Source organism: Notothenia rossii (genome assembly GCF_949606895.1).
Source record: "Notothenia rossii genome assembly, chromosome: 9".
NCBI classification, from domain to species: domain Eukaryota; kingdom Metazoa; phylum Chordata; class Actinopteri; order Perciformes; family Nototheniidae; genus Notothenia; species Notothenia rossii.
In genome coordinates, this window is record NC_136907.1 from 4,472,057 (window position 1) to 4,492,873 (window position 20,817).

General features: G+C 39.7%; 3 protein-coding genes across 4 annotated transcripts in view; 2 read left to right on the forward strand and 1 right to left on the reverse strand.

Moving 5' to 3' along the window:
- arhgef12b (Rho guanine nucleotide exchange factor (GEF) 12b) overlaps positions 1-2,175 on the forward strand; it is a gene marked incomplete at its 5' end in the record, with an annotated part of 31,262 nt that extends 29,087 nt beyond the window's left edge. The window contains one exon of the mRNA XM_079648654.1: positions 104-2,175. Within this exon, the coding sequence (XP_079504780.1) occupies positions 104-126 (23 nt within the window). The 3' untranslated portion in view covers positions 127-2,175. The remainder of the gene's footprint in view (positions 1-103) is intronic.
- tlcd5b (TLC domain containing 5b) lies at positions 1,809-5,996 on the reverse strand. The gene is made up of 2 exons (XM_079647157.1): positions 5,485-5,996; positions 1,809-3,957 (listed from the first exon to the last, which is right to left on the reverse strand). Exons 1-2 carry the CDS (start codon positions 5,672-5,674, stop codon positions 3,425-3,427), a joined length of 723 nt encoding a protein of 240 aa, XP_079503283.1. The 5' UTR covers positions 5,675-5,996; the 3' UTR covers positions 1,809-3,424.
- Positions 5,997-8,426: 2,430 nt separating this feature from the next.
- On the forward strand, positions 8,427-20,807 carry rcc1l (RCC1 like). Of its 2 annotated transcripts, none has more exons than XM_079648377.1 (8): positions 8,427-8,552; positions 9,881-10,166; positions 12,406-12,535; positions 14,045-14,173; positions 16,434-16,500; positions 17,717-17,768; positions 18,878-18,962; positions 20,043-20,807. In XM_079648377.1, exons 2-8 carry the CDS (start codon positions 9,882-9,884, stop codon positions 20,246-20,248), a joined length of 954 nt encoding a protein of 317 aa, XP_079504503.1. In that variant the 5' UTR covers positions 8,427-8,552; position 9,881; the 3' UTR covers positions 20,249-20,807. The 2 variants fall into 2 exon arrangements, with proteins under 2 accessions (XP_079504503.1, XP_079504502.1); XM_079648376.1 differs by having other exon boundaries at positions 8,526-8,685; positions 20,043-20,805.
- The last annotated feature ends 10 nt before the right edge of the window (positions 20,808-20,817 follow it).

Here is a 20,817-nt window from a genome sequence, read left to right on the forward strand (position 1 = left end):
ATAATGTCTTGTTTGCTCAAATCACAATATAAATAAACTTTCAAACGGAGCCTCTGAAGAAAGCTAATCTCTAAAACCTTTTTAATTTTCGTTCTGCTTTCAGATTCTTCTCCCTCGTTCGTATGAGTTTGACGCCACTCCATGGTTTCTTCCGGATGACTTTTGGACTTTTGAACACTGGTGTCGCACAGAAAGCGAGGCTGAATGTCAGAACTAACACTTCAGGCGCATATCAGTGGAAGACTTGATCATCGTTTTAGGAAACTATTCACTATAAACTCAAAAGCCTCCTGACGAGAGACTCTGTGGAAACACCCGAGGACAATTCAGGCGGTTTTTCTTTTGCAGTATATTATTAATCAACTATATAAATTATCTTAAACACTGGAGAAAGTCGAGTGTGGAGTCACACAGATGGATTTAGAAACACTTTACAGAGTGAAAAGAGGAAATGGATCATAAAGGTATATTTGTTTTGTTCAGGACTCACTGCTGTACGTTTGATTTTAGAGCAACGCTGTATTATGGCTATTTTAGGTAAGAAAATAATTAATTGAATGGAATATTTACAGAGCCGGGGAGTGAGGGGGGATACATTCCTAGATTAAAGTTGTACATTTCCAAGAAAAAATGATTATATATTTTTCCAATCACACAAATGAGAGATTTAAATAGAAGAAATTATTTTAAAAAATACAAATATTCGATTTTTTTTGTCGTAAATTTGAACAATTTTTCTCGTAAATGTATGGCTTTAATTCCTCCCCTTTCAGAATATTCTCCTGTTCGTCATGACTTCATATTTCTTTAAAACCACTTTTTTTTAATGCCACCGATATGCTGTCATATTCCTGAAATCTCCATTGAAAATGAGCACATCTGGCAACACTAAAGCCTTCTACATTTCCAGTACCGTGTGTCCACCTGGTTTGGATGTCTGAGTAAATATAATACACGTGAAATGCTGTTCAGTGCTTACTTTCAAGTCCCAGTTTTCAAATTTCCTGTTGCACTTGAATGTAGCATAATATAGCTAACAGACGCCTGTTCATTATCAACAAATAAACCAAGCAGATGGACGTAAAAATAGAAATATACTTTGTTCAAATGGACTTTCATTCATTAATGGAGCAGATTTGGTAAACAATTATTTACTTTTCTTGTGTGTAATCAAGGGCGATCACTATGGGAGTCCAGAGAGTCAATTGAAAAAAAAAAAGGTTTTGTCAGGATAATCTCAAAATGTTCTAGTTGTATTATCTGTAATAACAAACGTTTGGCAGGTGAACCAACATTATCTGTCTGTATGTTTTCCTGAGTGAGTTTGGATTTGAAAACGAGTGCTTTTATGCTTACTTAGATCTTGGGGTGGTGGTGCAAAAGGATACAGAAAAACTGCCAAATAATAACCCTTTTTTTTTTTTTTTACAGTCACTAAGAAAAATTATCTTGAAATTTTTCCCCCATGTATTTTACAGATGAAAGAAGAAATATTAAGAAACTCATCCTGAGATTTTCCTGTTTTCACCCGGTTTTGATACAGAAACACTTTTCCTTAAATTACCGATGAAATCACGTAGAGCAATCTTAAAAAAAACAACATCATTCAGTTTGTATAACTGCAGCTAAACACTACGCACCATATAACGGACAATACAAGCTTTTCAGAGAGCGTGCACATGTGAATTTCTTGGATTTCACTTTATTTGTTTTGCAGACAATTTCTCTAAACGTCATCAACCACTTTTTATAATTCCCCTGTAGTGTTGTGAGGAGGTTTTTCCTAAGGATCATTTTTTGCAACAGGCTTCTTTAAAAGCCATCTTGAGCTTTTCATAGTGTCTTGTTTTTCCATTTGAGGTACATGGATTTCCTCGTTAAACCACTTCACTTGAATGTTGGGCAGAAATCACTCAGCCACAAGACCGCTCACATGACACCATGGCTTTGGTTTTGGGGGCGAAATACACAAGAAAGTCAAATGAATGAAGAATATTCAGATGTAAAAAGTTTGATTCCTCTGTAAAAGAATATATTGTACAATTATGACTGTATATCGAAGGTTTTGTGTTGGTTTTTTTCACCATGCAATCATGAAATGTTTTACACAAACTACTTAAAGAGGGTGAAGTATCCATGTACTATTAACCTGTTTTATAAATGTTCTATTCAAAATGTCGTGGTTATTAATTTACTATTAACCATGTTTGTTTAGTTACAAAAAAGGCAATTCAAGCAAGAAGATGTCATCTGTTGAAAAATGTTGAAAAGAAAGTGGCGCTTAGTTGATCATTCAAAACTACACCTGCATTTACCACTGATCCCCACAGGTGGCGCCAAAAACAGGAATCAAATATCTTCAAGATCGTAGTTATCCAGTTTTTGTGTGTTGACGTCTTCAAACTTTTATTTATTTAGTCTCCTTTTACTCTGCTCTGATTTCCCTTTAGCCAAACCTAATGTACATATTGAGAAAAATCGCAAACGTTGCTCTCTGATATCTCTCTGATATATGGAAGTGATATCCAAAATCACACCTTTAATACCGCTAATAGCCATAGGTGGCGCCAAATTGAGAAACCAAAGACCATAATCACAGATGGAGTTAGTCACGCTTTCCAAGAAGTCCATCAAGTATTTGCGCTTTGACTTCTTTAAGTATTTGGTTCTCTCGCTACATTTTATTACAAGCACTGCTCTCTTGGAAGTGAAATCCAAAATAATGCCTGTAATACCGCTAATAGCCGTAGGTGGCGCCAAATTGACAAAACAAAGGTCCTAACTAAACAAAAATTCTGTCCTTTTTAGTTTTTGCGTTCTTTGAGCTTGTGGTTCTCCCGCCATATTTTATTCTTCACTCTACTTTTCTTGTAGCCAAACATACTTACTGACAAAAAAATCACAAACGTGGCCCTCTGGGAAAGTGAGATCCAAAATCACACTTGTAATATCGCTAACTGCCATTGGTGGCTTTGAGCTTTTGGTTCTTGTGCCACCTTTTATCAAAGCTCCCAAATCCCACCTGTGATTACCGCTTATCGCCATAAGTGGCACCAAATTGACAAAAGAAAGATCCAAACTAAACAAGAATTCATTCACTTTTTCCGTTCAGTTACTTTGCTTCTTTTAGCTTGTGGTTCTCCTGCCACTTTTTATACTTCGCTCTACGTTTCTGTAACAAAACACACAAAAAGTCCCAAGTGTCGCTCTCTTGGAAGTGAAATCCCATATCTCACCTGTAATAACGCTAATCACCATAGATGGCACCAAAGTGGCAAAAACGAAGAGTGTAACAAACGACAAAAAACTGTTACTTATTTCCAAAGACTTCGAGCTTTTTGTTGTTGTTCCACCTTTTATCAAAAGCTCCCAAATCACACTGTGATTACCGCTAATCGCCAAAGGTGGCACTAAAATTAAGAATTCATTCACTTTTTCCATTCACTTTCTGTGCTTGTTTTAGCTTGTTGTTCTCCTGCCACTTTTTATACTTCGCTCTACTTTTCTTGTAGCCGAACCTTGCGATGTCCACCATGAACACCCAGGCTAGCGCGTACATGGCCACGCCGCCGAGCTTCATTATCAGCGTTGTTCTCGGAGACGTCACCTCGCAGTAAAACAGGACCGTACCCACTCCCACGCGTACGGTGGCGAACAGAACGATGAACAGCAGATCCACGACGTCGCCCAGCAGGCTATCGTAGAGGCCGAGCTGCCGGAGGAACCATCGGGTCTGAAGGAGAGGGTTCGTTATCTCGCTGCCGAAGATTGCGCCGCAGGTTTCGCACCCGGAAACGCCCATGAGCAACGCCAGGAGGATCCCAACGATGCTGCCGGCGTGATGAGCGAGCATGAGAGGGCCCTCGGTGTGGAAGCAGACGCACCAACACATGTCGAAGAAGAAGTATCCGAGGCAGACGGCCAGAGAGACCGACTGAAGCTCTGTGTTTTCTGTACCTGAGGGACGGAGAGGAGGGTTGGATGTGAAAACTTCCTCCGGCGGCTTCACCTGAGACATGTATTAACCATAAAGTCTACTTGAATGACTACCAGGGGACAGAAAATGATCACAGAAAGGCAAGAAATTAAGCTTTTTGCCAACGTAACATGTGAAGAGCTTGTAAAATATTGTTTTCTGTCATGAAATTACACAAGTACCAAAAAAACAGCTTGTAGAATGGTTTTGACAAGGAACATCTTGAAGGTGTCACTTTGGAGCACTTTTGGAGCATTCTTCACTATTTTCTGAACATTTACAAACCCAAAACTTAAGTTACTTTGAGGTCCTGTCTAAACTAAAGTTAATATATTCCAAAAAAAGCCTGCTTGTGTTTGTTAGGTTTTCTGTACCTGAGGGATGGAGAGGAGGGTTTGATGTAATGAAAATACCTAAATACTTATAAATTACCTCAAACTTTGATGTAATTTTTTAATTTCTTTGAGCGTCAATTTTCTGTGATGGGGAGTGTGTGGGAGATAAACTCCCTCTGGAGGGACATTTTAGCATTGACATGCACAAAGACCTATAACACACTGCAGGGAAGGGGAAACCCCAATAAGCATAACAGGGCCTCTTTAAGATACTGACATCAATCATGCTTGAATTTGTTATTGCTGTTTTTCAGGTATTGTCACTCTCAATGGTCCCCTATTAAACTGTTTCTCATCAATATATTACAGGACTCAGATATATACAGAGTCTGTCTCTGATTGGCTGAAACACCAAACAGATCATTGCAGCATTACCCATAATCCCCTCTGTTTCAGCCCTGTTTCCAAAGTGCTGATTCTCTGTCTGTTACTTTAGATGAAAATAAGGAGCCCCTCCCCACGCCCCTCTGAGAGACATTTGGTTACAAAGAACACAATGGTGCTCTAGGAGGAGATTCAGGTGATAAGGGGGGGGGTTACCGGTTGGTGATTGGTTAATGGTTACGCAAGACAACACATCGTTATGACATCAAGTGGCCAAAATCTGATTTGCTCATTTTCAGACAGGTTTTTATAGAAATGGATCAGGACAAAAAGAGAGAGAATCTTTGTTCCTGAAACTTTCAGAGTCTCTTTCCACAGAGGGGACACATGTTGATGTAGAAGAGACATGAAGAAGAGGGGACACATGTTGATGTAGAAGAGACATGAAGAAGAGGGGACACATGTTGATGTAGAAGAGACATGAAGAAGAGGGGTCACATGTTGATGTAGAAGAGACATGAAGAAGAGGGGACACATGTTGATGTAGAAGAGACGTGAAGAAGAGGGGACACATGTTGATGTAGAAGAGACATGAAGAAGAGGGGACACATTTTGATGTAGAAGAGACATGAAGAAGAGGGGACACATGTTGATGTAGAAGAGACATGGAGAAGAGGGGACACATGTTGATGTAGAAGAGACATGAAGTGGATTTTTCACAATAGGTGACCTTTAAATAGTGGCATATTTAAGGAGATCTAGTGTTTTTTTAATTAGGCTATACTTTACCTGCATGAGTGAAAGGCAGAGGTCCGTCTATGAAGAGGACGTATCCCGTCAGCAGCACGATGATGACACCGTGAGACAGAGTGACGAGTCTGCAGCTCCACTCGGCCCCCCGCTGCGCGAAGGTGTAGCAGAAGAACAGGTAGAGACAGAACCAGCCAATCAGGCTGCAGAACACCTGCAGCACCAGCATGATGGCTGTGTGCTACAGCAAAAATAAAAACAGATTAAAAAGGTCAATTTGTGTTGAATATCAAGATTCAAGCTGCAGGTTGACCATTTATTATTCATGCACTGGACAGCACTGGTGGATAAAAGCAGCCAACATACATTAGGATCTTTATTTGTCTCTGTGAGTCCGCAGATTTAGACTAAATTCTACATAGAATGGGCCTAGAAAATGCACGTACTTTAAGTATATTTTGATGCTTATACTGGTGTACCTTCAGTAAGATTTTGAATGCAGGGCCTATCTTGCAACAGAGTATTTTTTAAGATCTAGTATTGCTGCCTTTACTTGAGTACAATATCCAATTACATCTTTTCAGTTGAAATGTATTATGACTAGTATTTTAAACAAATGTGTGCACACTCACACTGTAGCTTACCTTAAATCCTCCGCCCCGTCCTAATATTCAGGATACATGCAGAACATTACTCCAACATTTGCACGCAGCCTCGGCCTCCATGTTTATTGATATCCATATTTTCACCAAAGAGCCCAAAATATCAGCGTATTTGAAACATGAAACACATGCTCACAGTGTGATAGATGTCAAGTGCAGCCACTACAGACAGTACGAGCGTCCTTCACCCCGTCGCCCTGGGTCTCAGACCTGATCCTCTTAAAGGATTAAAGTCTCTCTGCAGATATACCTGCTTTTAGACGGCCGACTGCAGCTTCTTAAAAACCGGACAAAATGTTTATTTTGTATCGGGTATTGAAAGCGTTTTGTGATGTATTGACTCTTAAATGTCAACTAAATAAAAAAAGTTTTTGGGCATTTTTTTCAACCGCTCTTCTCCAAATGTTCTGATTGTTTCCACACGAGTTCTATAAATGTATCGTTATTTATATGAATGATGGCGTCAAATGACTGTCATATGCTTTGACCCTCTTTAGGAGAGGGACCTGGGAGAATCCCCTGATGGCAGCATTAACCCACTTCTAAACTTCCAGTCCCTCTAATCTGACCCCAGAGTAGATTATCAGTCAGTCATGGATACTTAAAGCAACTTGACTTTGAAGAACGTTTTCTTAACGCTTAGATCCATAAGTGGGTCTTTTTGGACCCGGCGAGGTGGTTTTCTTAGAGTATCTTTGTAATTACATTTTCTTATCATTTCATATTCCAGCTATTCCTCAAAAAACATGTTTTGGATATCATGCCATTCACATTTTAAATTTACATTTTAAGAAATTGTATTTTTTGTATTACTACCCCAAGCTTCCATAAGTGGGTCAAAAATGACCCGCATGCATTTCCTATGGGGTCCTCTGGGAACCTTTGATTCTTATCACCTGTTGCTGTCAGGAATACATTCACTGTAGACCACACAGACGACATCACAAGTGACACCTCTCAGGGAGATTATTTTACACAGCAAGATCTGATACCTGTCAGTATAATAATAATAATAATAATACATTAAATTTGTATAGGGCTTTTCAAGGACTCAAAATCGCTTTACAATATAAGGATGGGATAAGGATATATTAGGGTGGGCTTATCAAACTTGATCAACCGGCATGGATTGATGGGGGTGGGCTATGAGTAGGCAAGAGGAGAAGAGATGAGTTTTGAAAAGGAACTGGAATACTGTGAGGGTGTCAGAATAGCGGAGATTTTTGCATCAATATGTTCAAAACGTTTTTTTTCAAAATGTAATTTATTTTTCTAAAATGATAAATGGTGAAAAATTAAATATAAAATATTTCTAGTGTGAACCAAAATATAATACTAAATATTATACAAGTTATTTTTCTTAACCAAAATGACAGAAATGGCATAAAAACACATATTATTCTAATACTGGTCCTTTTTGACCCACTTATGGAAGAGTGTAGTCACGCGGGCATCTAAGGGTTAATTTATCTACATTTTCTGACCCCGTAGTTCTCAAACTTTTTGGACTCATAACCCCTCCGCCCCTCAAAGACTGCAACTATTTAGAAATATGTATGACTATTTTACTTGCATCCTTTGTACTATAACCCTATAACACACAGTTAGAAATACACTGCTGTTATACAGTTGTATACATGTAATGTTTTTAGACTGTACATAAGTGTAAATATGCGCATTGACATTTCATTTTATTTCGTTGCACTGTCATCGCTACTACCTCTGCTTTTACCTCTCTATTTATTTATTTGTGTCTATTTTTTACTGCAGTGAGAGTTTCCAAATAAATGTCGTTGTACTTTGTATGATGACAATGCAGATATATTCTATTCTATACTATTCTCTTCAAAGAAGTAGCTCAACACGTGAGAAATAGCCTACTTGCTTTTTCGCCAAGATTTCAATAAAAAAAAATGCTAATGTCCAAATATAACAGAGATGCATATTTCAACAGACCTCAGATTGGACATTTGATTTTCTTATATCATTCGGTCATTAATAGGAGAGGCGTGTGGCGCAGTGGGTTAATGCGCTGATCTTCGAATCAGATTGCAAGTTTGAGTCCCACTACAGTCAGCATGTCGGTGTGTCCCTGAGACACTTCACCCCAAATTGCTCCTGTGGGGATTGCCCACAGTATTGAGTATGTAAATCGCATTGGATAAAAGCGTCTAACAATTAACATGTAATTAATTAATACATTTTATACAAGATTTATAAAAATAAGCTTCACTTTAAGATACAAAAATAAAATATCCAGATATGTTATATAATTCTATGTATTTTTAAAATTATTTTTAAAGCATCTTTGGTATGTGAAATATATTATAATAGTGTGTGTACAGTACTATACATCCATGCATTACAGCCTCCAGTCCAGTCGATGGCGCAGTGCTTCCTGCACATGAGAAAGAAGAACATCCGGGTTACTCAGATTAACTGAAGGTAAACAAACGCGTGAAAATGACATTGAAATATTTAACTGTAGTTTCATCTGATTCACATCGCTTTTTATTATTGTAACAGTTAGATTGTCTACCTTTTAAACACATTATTAAACCTGGATCAGGAAGTAAAGGTAAGTTAAATCGATCTCAGAACACGTGGTGAAACTCCGATCATAATACTGATGATTTAATACTTCTGTTGTTATTGTGGCTGTTTTACTGAACCTACAACATGGTTCATTGTCTTAATCGAATGATTAGGAATCACTCTTTTATTCGGCATTAATGTAATACACAAACAACTTGTTATAGGATCATTTTTAACCTAAATGTGGGGTTTGACCTGTGTTTGCTAATGACAGTTAAGTGGCATTAGCAGTAATGAAGGAGCTTGCTAATGGGGAGGTACACATGTGACATTTAATTAAAATATACAGCTGTTAAATGGACCAGAATCAAGCCGAATTAACTAATAGGCTCTGAGACTTTGAAAAATGTCAATATCTCTCAGTATTATCTGTTTAACTTTTAATCAAACTAAATCAGCATATTGTGTCTCGATTTTTGTACAGGGTTTTGTGCTGTTACATTTGATCTCAGCTATTCAATACACAGGTGAACAGATGTAGCTGCTTATCAAAACTAAACGTGCATTTATGCAGTTAAAGACATTTAAATAAGACTATTTTTGTAATTGTTCTATATATTTGGTTGTTTCTGCAAGAGGTTTGCAAATATTTGTCTATTTTTACAGATTGTTTCACACTGTCAAATGAAAACCAACTGTACAAGTCTATATACATAACAAGGACACATATAAGCAAGTAATAGTATACTTTCTTTTGATATATTTTCAATTAAGACATAAACACGGACAATAATCTCCCTCATGTTAAAACGATTGAACATTAACAATAATAAAAAACAAGCACTTTGAGCTGCAACTGGTGTACGCAAAGTGACATACAAATAAAGCTTTATTATTAAATATTATTACCTATTTACACCAAATGTAAATATACTAAAGAAACTCAACAAGTACAACGACAAATGAATCAGCCCAAAACACCTCACTGTATTTAAGAATCAGAATCAGAATCAGAAACTGGTTTATTACCAGGTAGGTTGACAAGTACGAGGAATTTGACTTGGTGTCAAATTGAAACACAGATAGAGAACTATTTTAAGAACGCTATAATAATATTAAAATAAAATAAAGCAGTATATGCATTGAAATAGAATGGAATGAAATATGTTCAGTAAAAAACCCTAATAAGCTGTGAATTGATTTAACAATATGCATCCCTGTATTTCCTCTCCCTACAGGATGGCTCTCCCCTGTGTGCGTCTCTGCTCTCGTCACGTCACCAGAGGCCTTCAGGTCTGTGGTTATTCGACCCTCAGTAAGTCCTCCAGCCCGCGGGAGAGAAGCGACTCTGGTCCAGTGTTTCAGTACGTCGGCCACAACAAGAAGCCCAGCCACAAGGTGTTTGTTTGGGGCTTCTCGTTCACCGGCGCCCTGGGGATCCCCAGCCTGGTGGTGCCGGACAGCGGCAGGAAGAAACCTCGCAAATACCAGCTGACTCCGTACCGTCTGGAGACAGCAGAGCAGGTGAAAGCAGCTTTAAAGCGCGTCATATAGGGCCCTATTCAAAGATTCAAGATTCAAAGGTTTTAAGGTTTTAAGTAAGTAACATTTATTTATAAAGCGCAGACAAAGTCACAAAGTGTTTGACAAAACATTAAAACATCATAGGAATCATAAAATAATAAATGACCACACAAGCCACGTGTTAAGAACAGTGGCGTAGCTGTGGGCCCACCCACATGCACGTCTGGCCCACCCACAGCCAATCAGCGCGTCATGTCGATTTTGACGTTCCTGACAAGCGGCAAACTCTGGGGCAGAGCTGGGAAGCCCAGAAGGAAGAGCCACAAACTGCAGTTCCTCTAGTGGCCGACAGGGGGTGGATGCAGAAAGGAGCAATTCCCATAGACCCCCATGTTAACATGTAACTTTACAGCAGAAATAAACATGTTTCTAGCCTGGATCCAATAAAACGTATTCTGGATATAGTTAGATTCCACCTTCATGACAATGGAACAGGAAGTGCATTTTTTTTACCGTGAGTAAACTAGTAAGTAAAGTAAGTTTTGCTGTGAGTGAATGAAAGTCTTATTTCTTCTTGAGGTCTGCAGTGAAGCGTGTGCTGAATATGAAAAGACTCTCAGTGTGTGCCCACTGTGCGACTGTCAAGGATAAACAACCTGTGGCCGCCGAGCCAGTTTTACACACATGCTGAGGCCGCCGTGCCTATGTTTCTGTTTTCACTGCTAGTTTATGCTTATGTTTAATTAGTGCATTAAAAAAAAAAAAGAGTCATTAATGAAGTTTCAGCTCAGACCCCACGCTTAATAAGTCTCCCCCTGGCCCACCTACATTACTCCAGGCCCACCCACACTATACTCCCTGGCTACGCTACTGGTTAAGAAGTCCTAAAAACACAAAAACACAATAAAAACATAGGGTACAATTGAATAAAATAAAAGCACACAGGTTACCCAAACGCCTGAATGTCTTTAGATAACTTTTGAAGGAGTCAGCAGGGTTTGCGGACCGTAGGTGAGCGGGCAGAGCGCTTTTTAACCCATTTTAATTTCTTGTCAGCTTTGATTCAAGGGAATGTCATTAGGATCACAGTTCATGTTTTATCTTGTTCTATATTTATTTTAATATTATTTTAGTATTCTTGTTGTGTTTTCTGTAAAGCACTCTGGGCTGCTTTGTGCACGAAAGGCGCCATACAAATAAAGTGTGTTATTATTATTATTATTGTCATACAGTATGCACAAAGCTACAGTGTAGAAATGGCAATACATCCTTCTGACCTGAGCTCCTCCAAGAATGCAACTTATATAATGAAATACAAAAAGGCAGAGTTGGAGAGGAGCTAAAGACACGGCAGCCATCATCACCGGAGCCATATTGTTGAGTGTCTAACTTTACTGCCAGAGGAGTCAAATCAAAAGATATTTGAAAATCTAACCGTATTTCATTTCATTTTACTGTTCAATATTACATTTTACATTCTGTTCTTATATATCATATTCTATTTGCTTGTATATAGACTTCTTGCACTATTCTTTTATTTGTATTTTATATATGTTGCATCGTTGGAGGAGCTCAGGTCAGAAGGATTTCATTGCCATTTCTAAACTGTAGCTTTGTGCATATGACATTAAAACCATTGAATCTTGAATTTGAATTGAAAATAAACCAGAAAGTGTTGACATGTAAGAAGCTAAAATCACACGTGGACTTTTCTTCCTAAAACCAATTAATCTTAAACGTTTGGGATTCATCTTTGCTTCTCTACTAACTTGAATACACAACATGTTAGTGATAATTGTTAATAGTTTAATACATATTCGGGGCGACTGTGGCTGTGAGGGAGTGCGTCGTCTTTCAATCAGAAGGTTGTGGGTTCGATCCCAGCCCATGCAGTCAACATGTCGATGTATCCTTGGGCAAGATACTTAACCCTGAGTTACTCCCGATGGCCAACGGTGTGTGAATGTTAGGTCCTAGAGTAAGGTGCACTGCTCTGTGTGAATGTTAGGTCCTAGAGTAAGGTGCACTGCTCTGTGTGAATGGGTGAAGGACATGTAGTATGTAAAGCGCTTTGAGGGGTCTTAAAGACTGGATAAAGCGCTGTATGAGTACAGTCCATTTACCATTTACATATTGGAGTCCTGGTTTAAAGGTGTTCATCTTTAGCACAGGACACTGTAAGTATTACAAAGAAAGTGTGGGAGGTGTTAGAATAATAAAGTTTCTTCTTCTGTGGTAGATCTCGTCGGCTGCTTGTGGTTACGGCTTCACGCTCATCGCCTCGCAGACCAAAGATGTGATCAAGCTGTGGGGCATGGGCCTGAATAAGGACTCTCAGCTCGGCTTCCAGCGCACGCAGGACAGCCGCCGTGAGTTTATGGACAAGTTTAAAACATTATGCTCTAAAATATCTTTGAAAAGCATTACCATTTTTTTTGTTAAACAATGTGTTTATACATTTTTCATTCTTTTAAACAACATACAAGAAATACCTTACACCAACTTACATACAAAATGGGGAAAACAGGCAAAGACAAGACATCATTTCAAAAAAATTTAATTGAAATATATAATACAAATAAAAGACATTAAATGAATAAAAACAATTGTGCAGTAGCAACATTATCCTAAAAAGTGCACACAGTCACAGCAGTTTAAGAAGTACTTTTCCTGTCAACCAGATCGCTCTCATGGATTCCCATTGTTATTCCTCAGCATGTTTGACACATTAACATTCCCTAACAGTTGAGTAAACGGGCAAAAGTGTGCATTGTTGTGGAGAAGAACACCGCTCAGATCAAGAAGGAACCTAACAGGTGGATTTATTCAATACTTCTACGCAGTACAGGTCAACAATACAAAGTCCTGACTCCCTGTGTTCTGGGTTTCTTTTATAGCCGTCATATCAGCTTTTATTCCTGTCCTAGTTCTTAATAAAGTGTCTAAGGACATCAGGGTCACAGTGACATGTTCCTGCTCTCCTCTTACAGTTTATTTTGATTCAACAGTTGTGTCGTTGGGCAATGTGTGTAACCTTTGACCATCGACTGCTTCTTTCATCACTGAATCTGTAGCTTTTTTGACTGTTTCTATACACCGACTGAATGTATATGTGTGTATGTATGTATGTATGTATGTGTACGTACATGTTAGTGTATATATATATATGTGTGGGTGTTTAAGTAGATACAGGTGTACATGTGTAGATATTTGTCATTTCAAACAACCCCTATGTACTTTTTCATTTTTATTCGGTATTTAATTTGTCATTTTTGGGTCTCTAGAAATATATGATTTGCAAAAGTGTACTTTTAATCAAATGTGACCCCAAATAAATAAAGAATAAAAAAAAAAAAAATGAATCTGTAGCTGGACTAAATAAAGGACACATTTTTGAGGATCTCCTTATGAAAAGTATAAATGTTAAAGGGGACTTATCATGCAAAATGCACTTTTTGATGTCTTTTTACATTAGCATCGCTAACCTGTACTGGAGAGCATGTGTGTGAAGAAGCAGGAAGTAAAAAGGAACTCACCTTGTGGTATAACCGGCAAGAGAGAAAGCCTTTGAGCTCCATACTGTTTCAGAGAGAATCCTTGATAATCCATGATATGGCGTTTCATCACGGCAGTATTTAGTTTAGACAGTAGCTGCCGGGTCCCGCATGAGCTCAGACCCCCTCCCCCCTCCCAAATCAGCACTTTTGAAACAGGAAGTGAAATAGAGGGATATGAAGCATGGCTAGAATGGGTGATCTTTTGAGCAAAACACTTCATAGACATGCTTTTTGATATATTTGTATATATCTGAGACCTATGCTATTGCCTAAAAATAGCATGATAGCTGACCTTTAAATGTCTTCTTCCTGTGTGTGCAGATAAGAGTTATGACTTTGTGTTGGAGCCATCTCCGGTGGCTCTTCCTCTCCAGAAGCCTCTTCAGACTCGAGTGCTTCAGGTCTCGAGCGGTCGAGCTCACTCTCTGATCCTCACCGACGAGGAGGGAGGTAAGAGAGACTCTCTGTAGGCGCAACACGTGGAGTATTTTCTGTGTTTATTTACGTCACCATTTTTAAGTCACTATAGGTGGGGGGCGTGTCTATTGGATTTGTGTGGTGACGTTCGCGGTTATATCCGGTTGCTTTTACCCGCGCACTTTGTCATAGATGGAGGGGGGAGTGAGCTGGGGAAGGACAATTCACCGCGTGCATGCATAGACAATCACTATACTGGGTATGGACTAGAAATAATTGTATGTTTGCTTGTTTCGCTTGTGTCTAACGCATTCCAGTGGGAAGACTGTTTTCTTGCGCGTCAGACAATGTTTTTCTCTTGTTTAGTCCCTCGCGGCACTAATCAGAATCAGAATACCTTTATTAGTCCCACGGAGGGGAAATGTGCATAGTTACAGCAGGAGAAATGTGACATGCATTAAAAAAACGTACTAAGTTATGATATAATAAAAAATAAAAAGTTACATAATTAAAAAAAATAGACTTCCTGTAACAGTTCTTAGGATTTAGCAGCCAGGTATATATTACACAGTTATTAACGGCATCTATATATATTGCACATCTAGCACATATTGCACATAGGTGGTTGGTATTTAACAGCAGCAAGTTACACAGTTTACAAAATACACACCTTGTAACAGTTCTGAGTATTTTGCAGCCAGATATATATTACTGAGTTATTAACGGCATTTATGTATTGCACATAGTTTGTTGGTATTTAGCAGCAAGGGGTGATATAGTCTGTGTTGTGGTGTGTGTGTGTGTGTGTGTGTGTGTGTGTGGGGGGGGTTCAACTAGGGGCTGTGCTGGTTGTATAGTCTGACCACTGCAGGAAGGAAAGACCTGCAGTATCTCTCCGTGAGACAGCGGGGGTGCAGCAGCCTATCGCTGAAGGAGCTGCACAGTGAGGACAGGGGGTGTTTCTCAATAGGCGCTTTCACACCGCAGTACTTTTCCCACAAAGGTTCATGAGAACTTAGTTCATCAGAACTCTTTAGTTCTGAGGAACTAAGTACAGATCGCGTTCACACCGGAATAAGTCCCTGAGGGAGGATTAGGCAAATGAAGCCGCTGACGTAACTTCTTCTTCTTCTGCTTTGGGTTTACTGGCAGGGCGCAAAGAACTTCACGGCGTATACTGCCGCCCAAAATCCCTGGCCGGAAGTCCCCGGAGTTAGGGACTGGCTTCAGTAGAAGCTGCTGGGACTCCCAGCAGCTTCTACTGAAGCCTTCAGAGTAAATCGCCAGGACGCCGACACCTCCTCATCTCCACCGCTCCCATGTTTTATTTTGTGTTGCCATAAGTTAGTCTCTCTGCGTTTCTGCGCTGGGCTAATGCTAATGCTAATAATGCTACTGCGTGGATAATAAAATGGTGGCTTCACAACACTTTTTTTTAGTTTTACGGGGCGTGGTTTGCCCAGCCAATCAGAAATATAGCTCTTTTTCTCACAAGAGAGCCGTATGAGAGTCCCTGCTCTCTAGCAGGGACGGAAAAGGGGGTAAAAAGGTTCTCATGAACTAATTTTAGTTCCGGCTCATTTTGGTGTGAACTATATCGGAACTAAAGTGGGAAAAGTACTCCGGTGTGAACGCGGCTAATGTCGAGTAAAGCTGCTCCAGGGCCACTATTTCAAGCATACTACGTCATCGAGTGCCGCCGAAGGACTGTTCCAATGTCCAGCATACTTGGAATTCTACCGAGCCCGGCGTACTTCGTTTGGAGACATTTCGAGGCTGCACATGTGTAGACTCCGCGATCTTACAATCCCCACAATGCTTTGCGCACGGACCAATTTCCCCAAATCTGTGGCGGAAAATGTAAGGCGGGGCCTCTCTTATGACGCACACCTGCACACTTGCTCGCCTGTTCCACTCTTCGTTTTCCGAATGCTAGGAAGTATTCTTGCCTCGCTTCTGAAGGAAGTGACTTGGAAGACATGTGCTACCAGCAAGTGTACTCGAGATTGAGAAACACCCAGGGTGTCCTGGAGGGGGTGGGAGTAATATTGGATTACCACAGCCGCACCACTCTCCTGCACCACATTCAGACGAAACCAGGCAAAAAATATAAAATAAATATATATTTCTTGAACATTCAAAGTTTGCTTTGGTTCTGTAACGTTTTATGGCAATAGATAAAGATCCACTTGACCTTGTTAAATTGGCGCTCTGCATCTTTTTCAGGATTTAACAAATATTTCGGAGCACTTTCTTATTGCACTGTGTCTCTCTTTTTCCTTCTCTCTGGTAGTTTTCAGTATGGGAAACAACGCGTACGGCCAGTGTGGGAGGCCGATAGTCGAAGATGAAGTTTACAGGTTTGTGTTTAACAGCTTTGCTCAAACAAAACACACAGCTGAATTCCTGCAAGTATTTCAAGATCCTTTGGTTTTGTTTTTATTTTTAAAGGATGTGTTTATGTCTCATTTGCTGCTTTTGTTGAAAGCTCCATCTTAAAGGAAAATATACATTTTGAGCTGTATTTTGTCTTTTGTGCCATAATTCTTTTTTCAGATGGACGATAAAGCAGTAATCTTCGTTTGCGTTATAGTGCATTTCTACCTTAATAACGTAAAGCAGGGGGTCCGCGGGGTCTTAGAAAGTATTAAGAATTGATAAATCAATTTAGCGAAAATGAAGGCTATTAAAAAGTATTAAAGTGCATTTTCCAAGGTGTTACATTTAGTAGCTTGTTTTCAATAAGTATATAAATGGTCCAAAGAGGTTGTATTCTACAGTCTGCCTGAATGTAATCATTGCGTAGGTGTGTAGTGTGATTCTGTGTAGTTTATTTATGGCATCCCGTTGGATTTGACGTCATCTGAACAGGACATCGCACGCTCACTGCTTGATAGCACGAAGGTTCGTTTACGCCGGTTGTTAAACAACATCGTTATGGGGAAATGCAAGTCTGCGTCCAAATGGTTGGAAGATAAGGAGGAAGGACAATCAATACTGTATATAGTCAATGTGAGGTAAAGAGTGTCGCCAAGGTAACCGGTTAAAACTACAGTGGAGATGAGGTCTTAAGATTTATGGAAAGGGTTCAAAGATCCAAAAATACTTAAAGTTCCAAAAATACCGTAAATTCCAAATATACTTAAAGTTCCAAAAATTCTTAAAGTTCCAAAAATACTTAAAGATCCAAAAATACTTAAAATTCCAAAAATACCGTAAATTCCAAAAATTCTTAAAGTTCCAAAAATACCGTAAATTCAAACAAATACTTAAAATTCCAAAAATACCGCAAATGGTTGGAAGATAAGGAGGAAGGACAATCAATACTGTATATAGTCAATGTGAGGTAAAGTGTGTCGCCAAGGTAACCGGTTAGAACTCCAAGTGGAGATGATGTCATAAAATGTATGGAAAGCGAATTAAAAAACATCTTAAAAGGTTTTACATTTGACTTCAGGATTCCTGCGTATACCCAATATATCATGGCATAGCATTTCTTCTTGTAAATCAATAAATACAACAAATAGTCTATCTATATGATGGACTGATGGGTCTTTTTCTCTTGTGTTCACACAGTGGCAGTCACACCATCCACAGAATGACAGGTTTCAGCAGCAGAGTCACACAGGTGAGTGCAGATCACTTCTCCTCCTGCACAGGTAGGTGAATTCAGGCGCATCCAAACTGGAATAAACCAGAAAGTATTGACATTTAAGAAGCTAAAATCAGATGTGGACTTTTCTTCCTAAAGTAATGTACTCAGTAAGGGACAATGTGCAGCGAGGCGGTCACCATGGGGGAAAGAACACCCGACGGGCTCATCAGGGTGTTCTTTTCCCCATGGTGACCAAGGCGCTGCTCATTATCCCGCTTGTTACACGGCCAGATACTAAACAAACTAACGACTCGACTCCCAATATTAATTTAAAGGATTTTATTGACTTAAAAATTATCGTATTTCTTTCCTTTCTCTTTCTTGATCCTCCTTAGCAACGGCAGGAACTGCTTCGATAGCGATTTTGAGGAGCTTTTTGATTACAGATTTTAAAACATTGTTGCTTGCTTTAAGAGTAGCACAATTCATGATGTCAAACCTTGGAAAGTGTCTAGATATCCCTGCCCTAATGCCAAAGGAACTGCACACTGAATATGTTTTGCCGTCTGATGTCTATGTCTGGACCGCTGCGTAACAAGGAGGTTTTCTGCCCCGTTACTTCTCCGCTGTTTTCTTGTCCCAGTTCGACCAAACTGTATACAGTTAAATCGACTGGACTTCTTTCTGCAGGTGTGAGCGTCCTTAACAACGGTCAATAAGTCCTTGACAGCGGTCTGTACTACTGTATTAACAGCGTGTCACGTGTTCTGAATTGACCAATCAGAATCGAGTATTCAACTAAGCCATGTGTTAAAACCAATTAATCAATTAACAAAAAAATTTGGGTTTCATTTAAAAGTTGACAACAAATGGCTTCATCTTTGCATCTCTACTATCTTGATACACAACAACATCTACACAGATGACTCACAATAGATTTCATTCTTCTTTGTTTCATATTCATCCCAACATTAGATTTTTAACGAGCTTGTTAATTGTCCTTTTGCTCAAGGAGTTTTTATTGGTATTCAAAGATGTACTGAAAGCAATGAATCCCAGATCTGTGTAGTTTTCCTTTTTTTAAAGGTATTTAGATGTGTCTTTCAACACCATTTAAATGGGGTTTTCTGTCTTATTCCCAGGTGGCGTGTGGCCAGGATCACAGTCTGTTCCTCACTGAGGCGGGGACAGTGTTTGCATGCGGATGGGGAGCAGACGGACAGACCGGTCAGTGAACTTTGAAACTATAAAACAATACAGTGAATGCAAACACATGAATTCCCAGCTTTATATCTATAGTTTCAACCGCTGTTAATGCAAAATAAAGGTAGCAGTGTTTTAACATTTCATTTAATCCACTCTGGACACTTGTGGAGCTCTCTTTTTGTTCTTTTGTTTTGTAATACTCTTTTTATTGTCCTTTTTGTAAACATTCAGACATAACATACCTAGCTACCTACCTAGCTACCTACCTACCTACCTCCCTACCTACCTACCTACCTCCCTACCTACCTCCCTCCCTCCCTCCCTACCTACCTCCCTACCTACCTACCTCCCTACCTACCTACCTACCTCCCTACCTACCTACCTACCTACCTCCCTACCTACCTCCCTCCCTCCCTACCTCCCTAGCTACCTAGCTACCTACCTACCTACCTCCCTACCTCCCTCCCTCCCTACCTCCCTCCCTCCCTCCCTCCCTACCTACCTCCCTACCTACCTACCCACCTACCCACCTACCTAGCTACCTAGCTACCTACCTAGCTAGCTACCTACCTAGCTACCTACCTCCCTCCCTACCTCCCTACCTCCCTCCCTCCCTACCTACCTAACTACCTACCTACCTACCTACCTACCTACCTACCTCCCTCCCTCCCTCCCTCCCTCCCTCCCTACCTACCTACCTATCTACATACCTACCTACTAACTAACATATACCCGCATACGTACTCAAATGTGTGAAGAATAGTTACTGCACTTATAACATACATCCCTCCATGGGTGACAATAATCTCACCTTCATCACGTAGCAAGATGACTATGTATATCAAATGAATAAGAATAATACATTATAATCTTAATGGCCTGAGGTGTGGCCTCATCACAATGAGAAACATCAAATATAAGGGAAATCAATTTAAATATATAATAATAATAACAAATAAGTGGAGCTCTCTTTCTAAGCATTTCTAAGACATATGAAATATAATTTAGAGCTTTTATTTAGTTGACATTTTTTCCTCCAAAATTGAAAATGTGTCTTTTAAAAATGTTTGTTTCCTCTTCCTCTTCCTCCTCTTCCTCCAGGTCTGGGCCACCACCAGGTGAGCTGCAGCCCGATGGAGGTGGGGGGGGATCTGGCGGGGGTGGAGGTGCAGCAGATCAGCTCGTATGGAGACTGCAGTCTGGCTGTGTCTAAAGATGGAGATCTGTACGGATGGGGAAACTCAGAGTACCTGCAGCTGGCCTCCGTCACCGAGGCAACACAGGTGAGGGGACGGATCTTATCTTAGACTCTCTATGTGTCATTTTACTGTTTTTACTGAATCCTCTTTTGCCTGACATACAATAACTAAGAGAAGATTTTAAATACCCGCAGTCAGTGGTTGCTTTTGACTTCCTTTTAATCTGTTATAAACCTGTCATTATTTCTTACGAGATCTCATATTTCATATCATCAAATTCGCATTTTATTTGTTTCTATTCTTTATGCAAAAAAAGCTTTTAGATCAGTGTTTATGAGGGCATGAAGAATACAAATGGACAGATACACCGGTCACTTTTCATGTCCACATACGAAACAGATGCTGACATCGCAAATCAGTAAAAACACTGAGACCATTTCGCTTTCAGCACCAAAAACACAAAAAGGTATTTGAGCAAGTGTTCGCCAAAAACAGACGACTTCTTTTGACAGTTTTAATAATTGGGGTTGCAACACTCTGCTGACGCACTGCAGAGGGAGTGAGCTTTCAGAAGACAGAACGAGAGGAGAGGATGGTAAAGAAAGGAAATGAGAGAAGAAGAAAGGAGAGGAAAGAGAGGAGAGGATGATTAAAGAAAGGAGAGGGGAGGAGAGGAT

What these genes read in the sequence shown, in the direction of transcription:
- tlcd5b (XM_079647157.1), bottom strand. Translation starts at nt 5,674, where the DNA reads ATGCTGGTGCTGCAGGTGTTCTGCAGCCTGATTGGCTGGTTCTGTCTC. An exon ending in TCTGCCTTTCACTCATGCAG is followed by an intron (nt 3,958 to 5,484) that starts GTAAAGTATAGC and finishes TCCGTCCCTCAG; the next exon opens with GTACAGAAAACACAGAGCTT.
- rcc1l (XM_079648377.1), top strand. Translation starts at nt 9,882, where the DNA reads ATGGCTCTCCCCTGTGTGCGTCTCTGCTCTCGTCACGTCACCAGAGGC. An exon ending in GTCGAAGATGAAGTTTACAG is followed by an intron (nt 16,501 to 17,716) that starts GTTTGTGTTTAA and finishes GTGTTCACACAG; the next exon opens with TGGCAGTCACACCATCCACA. An exon ending in TCAGCAGCAGAGTCACACAG is followed by an intron (nt 17,769 to 18,877) that starts GTGAGTGCAGAT and finishes TCTTATTCCCAG; the next exon opens with GTGGCGTGTGGCCAGGATCA.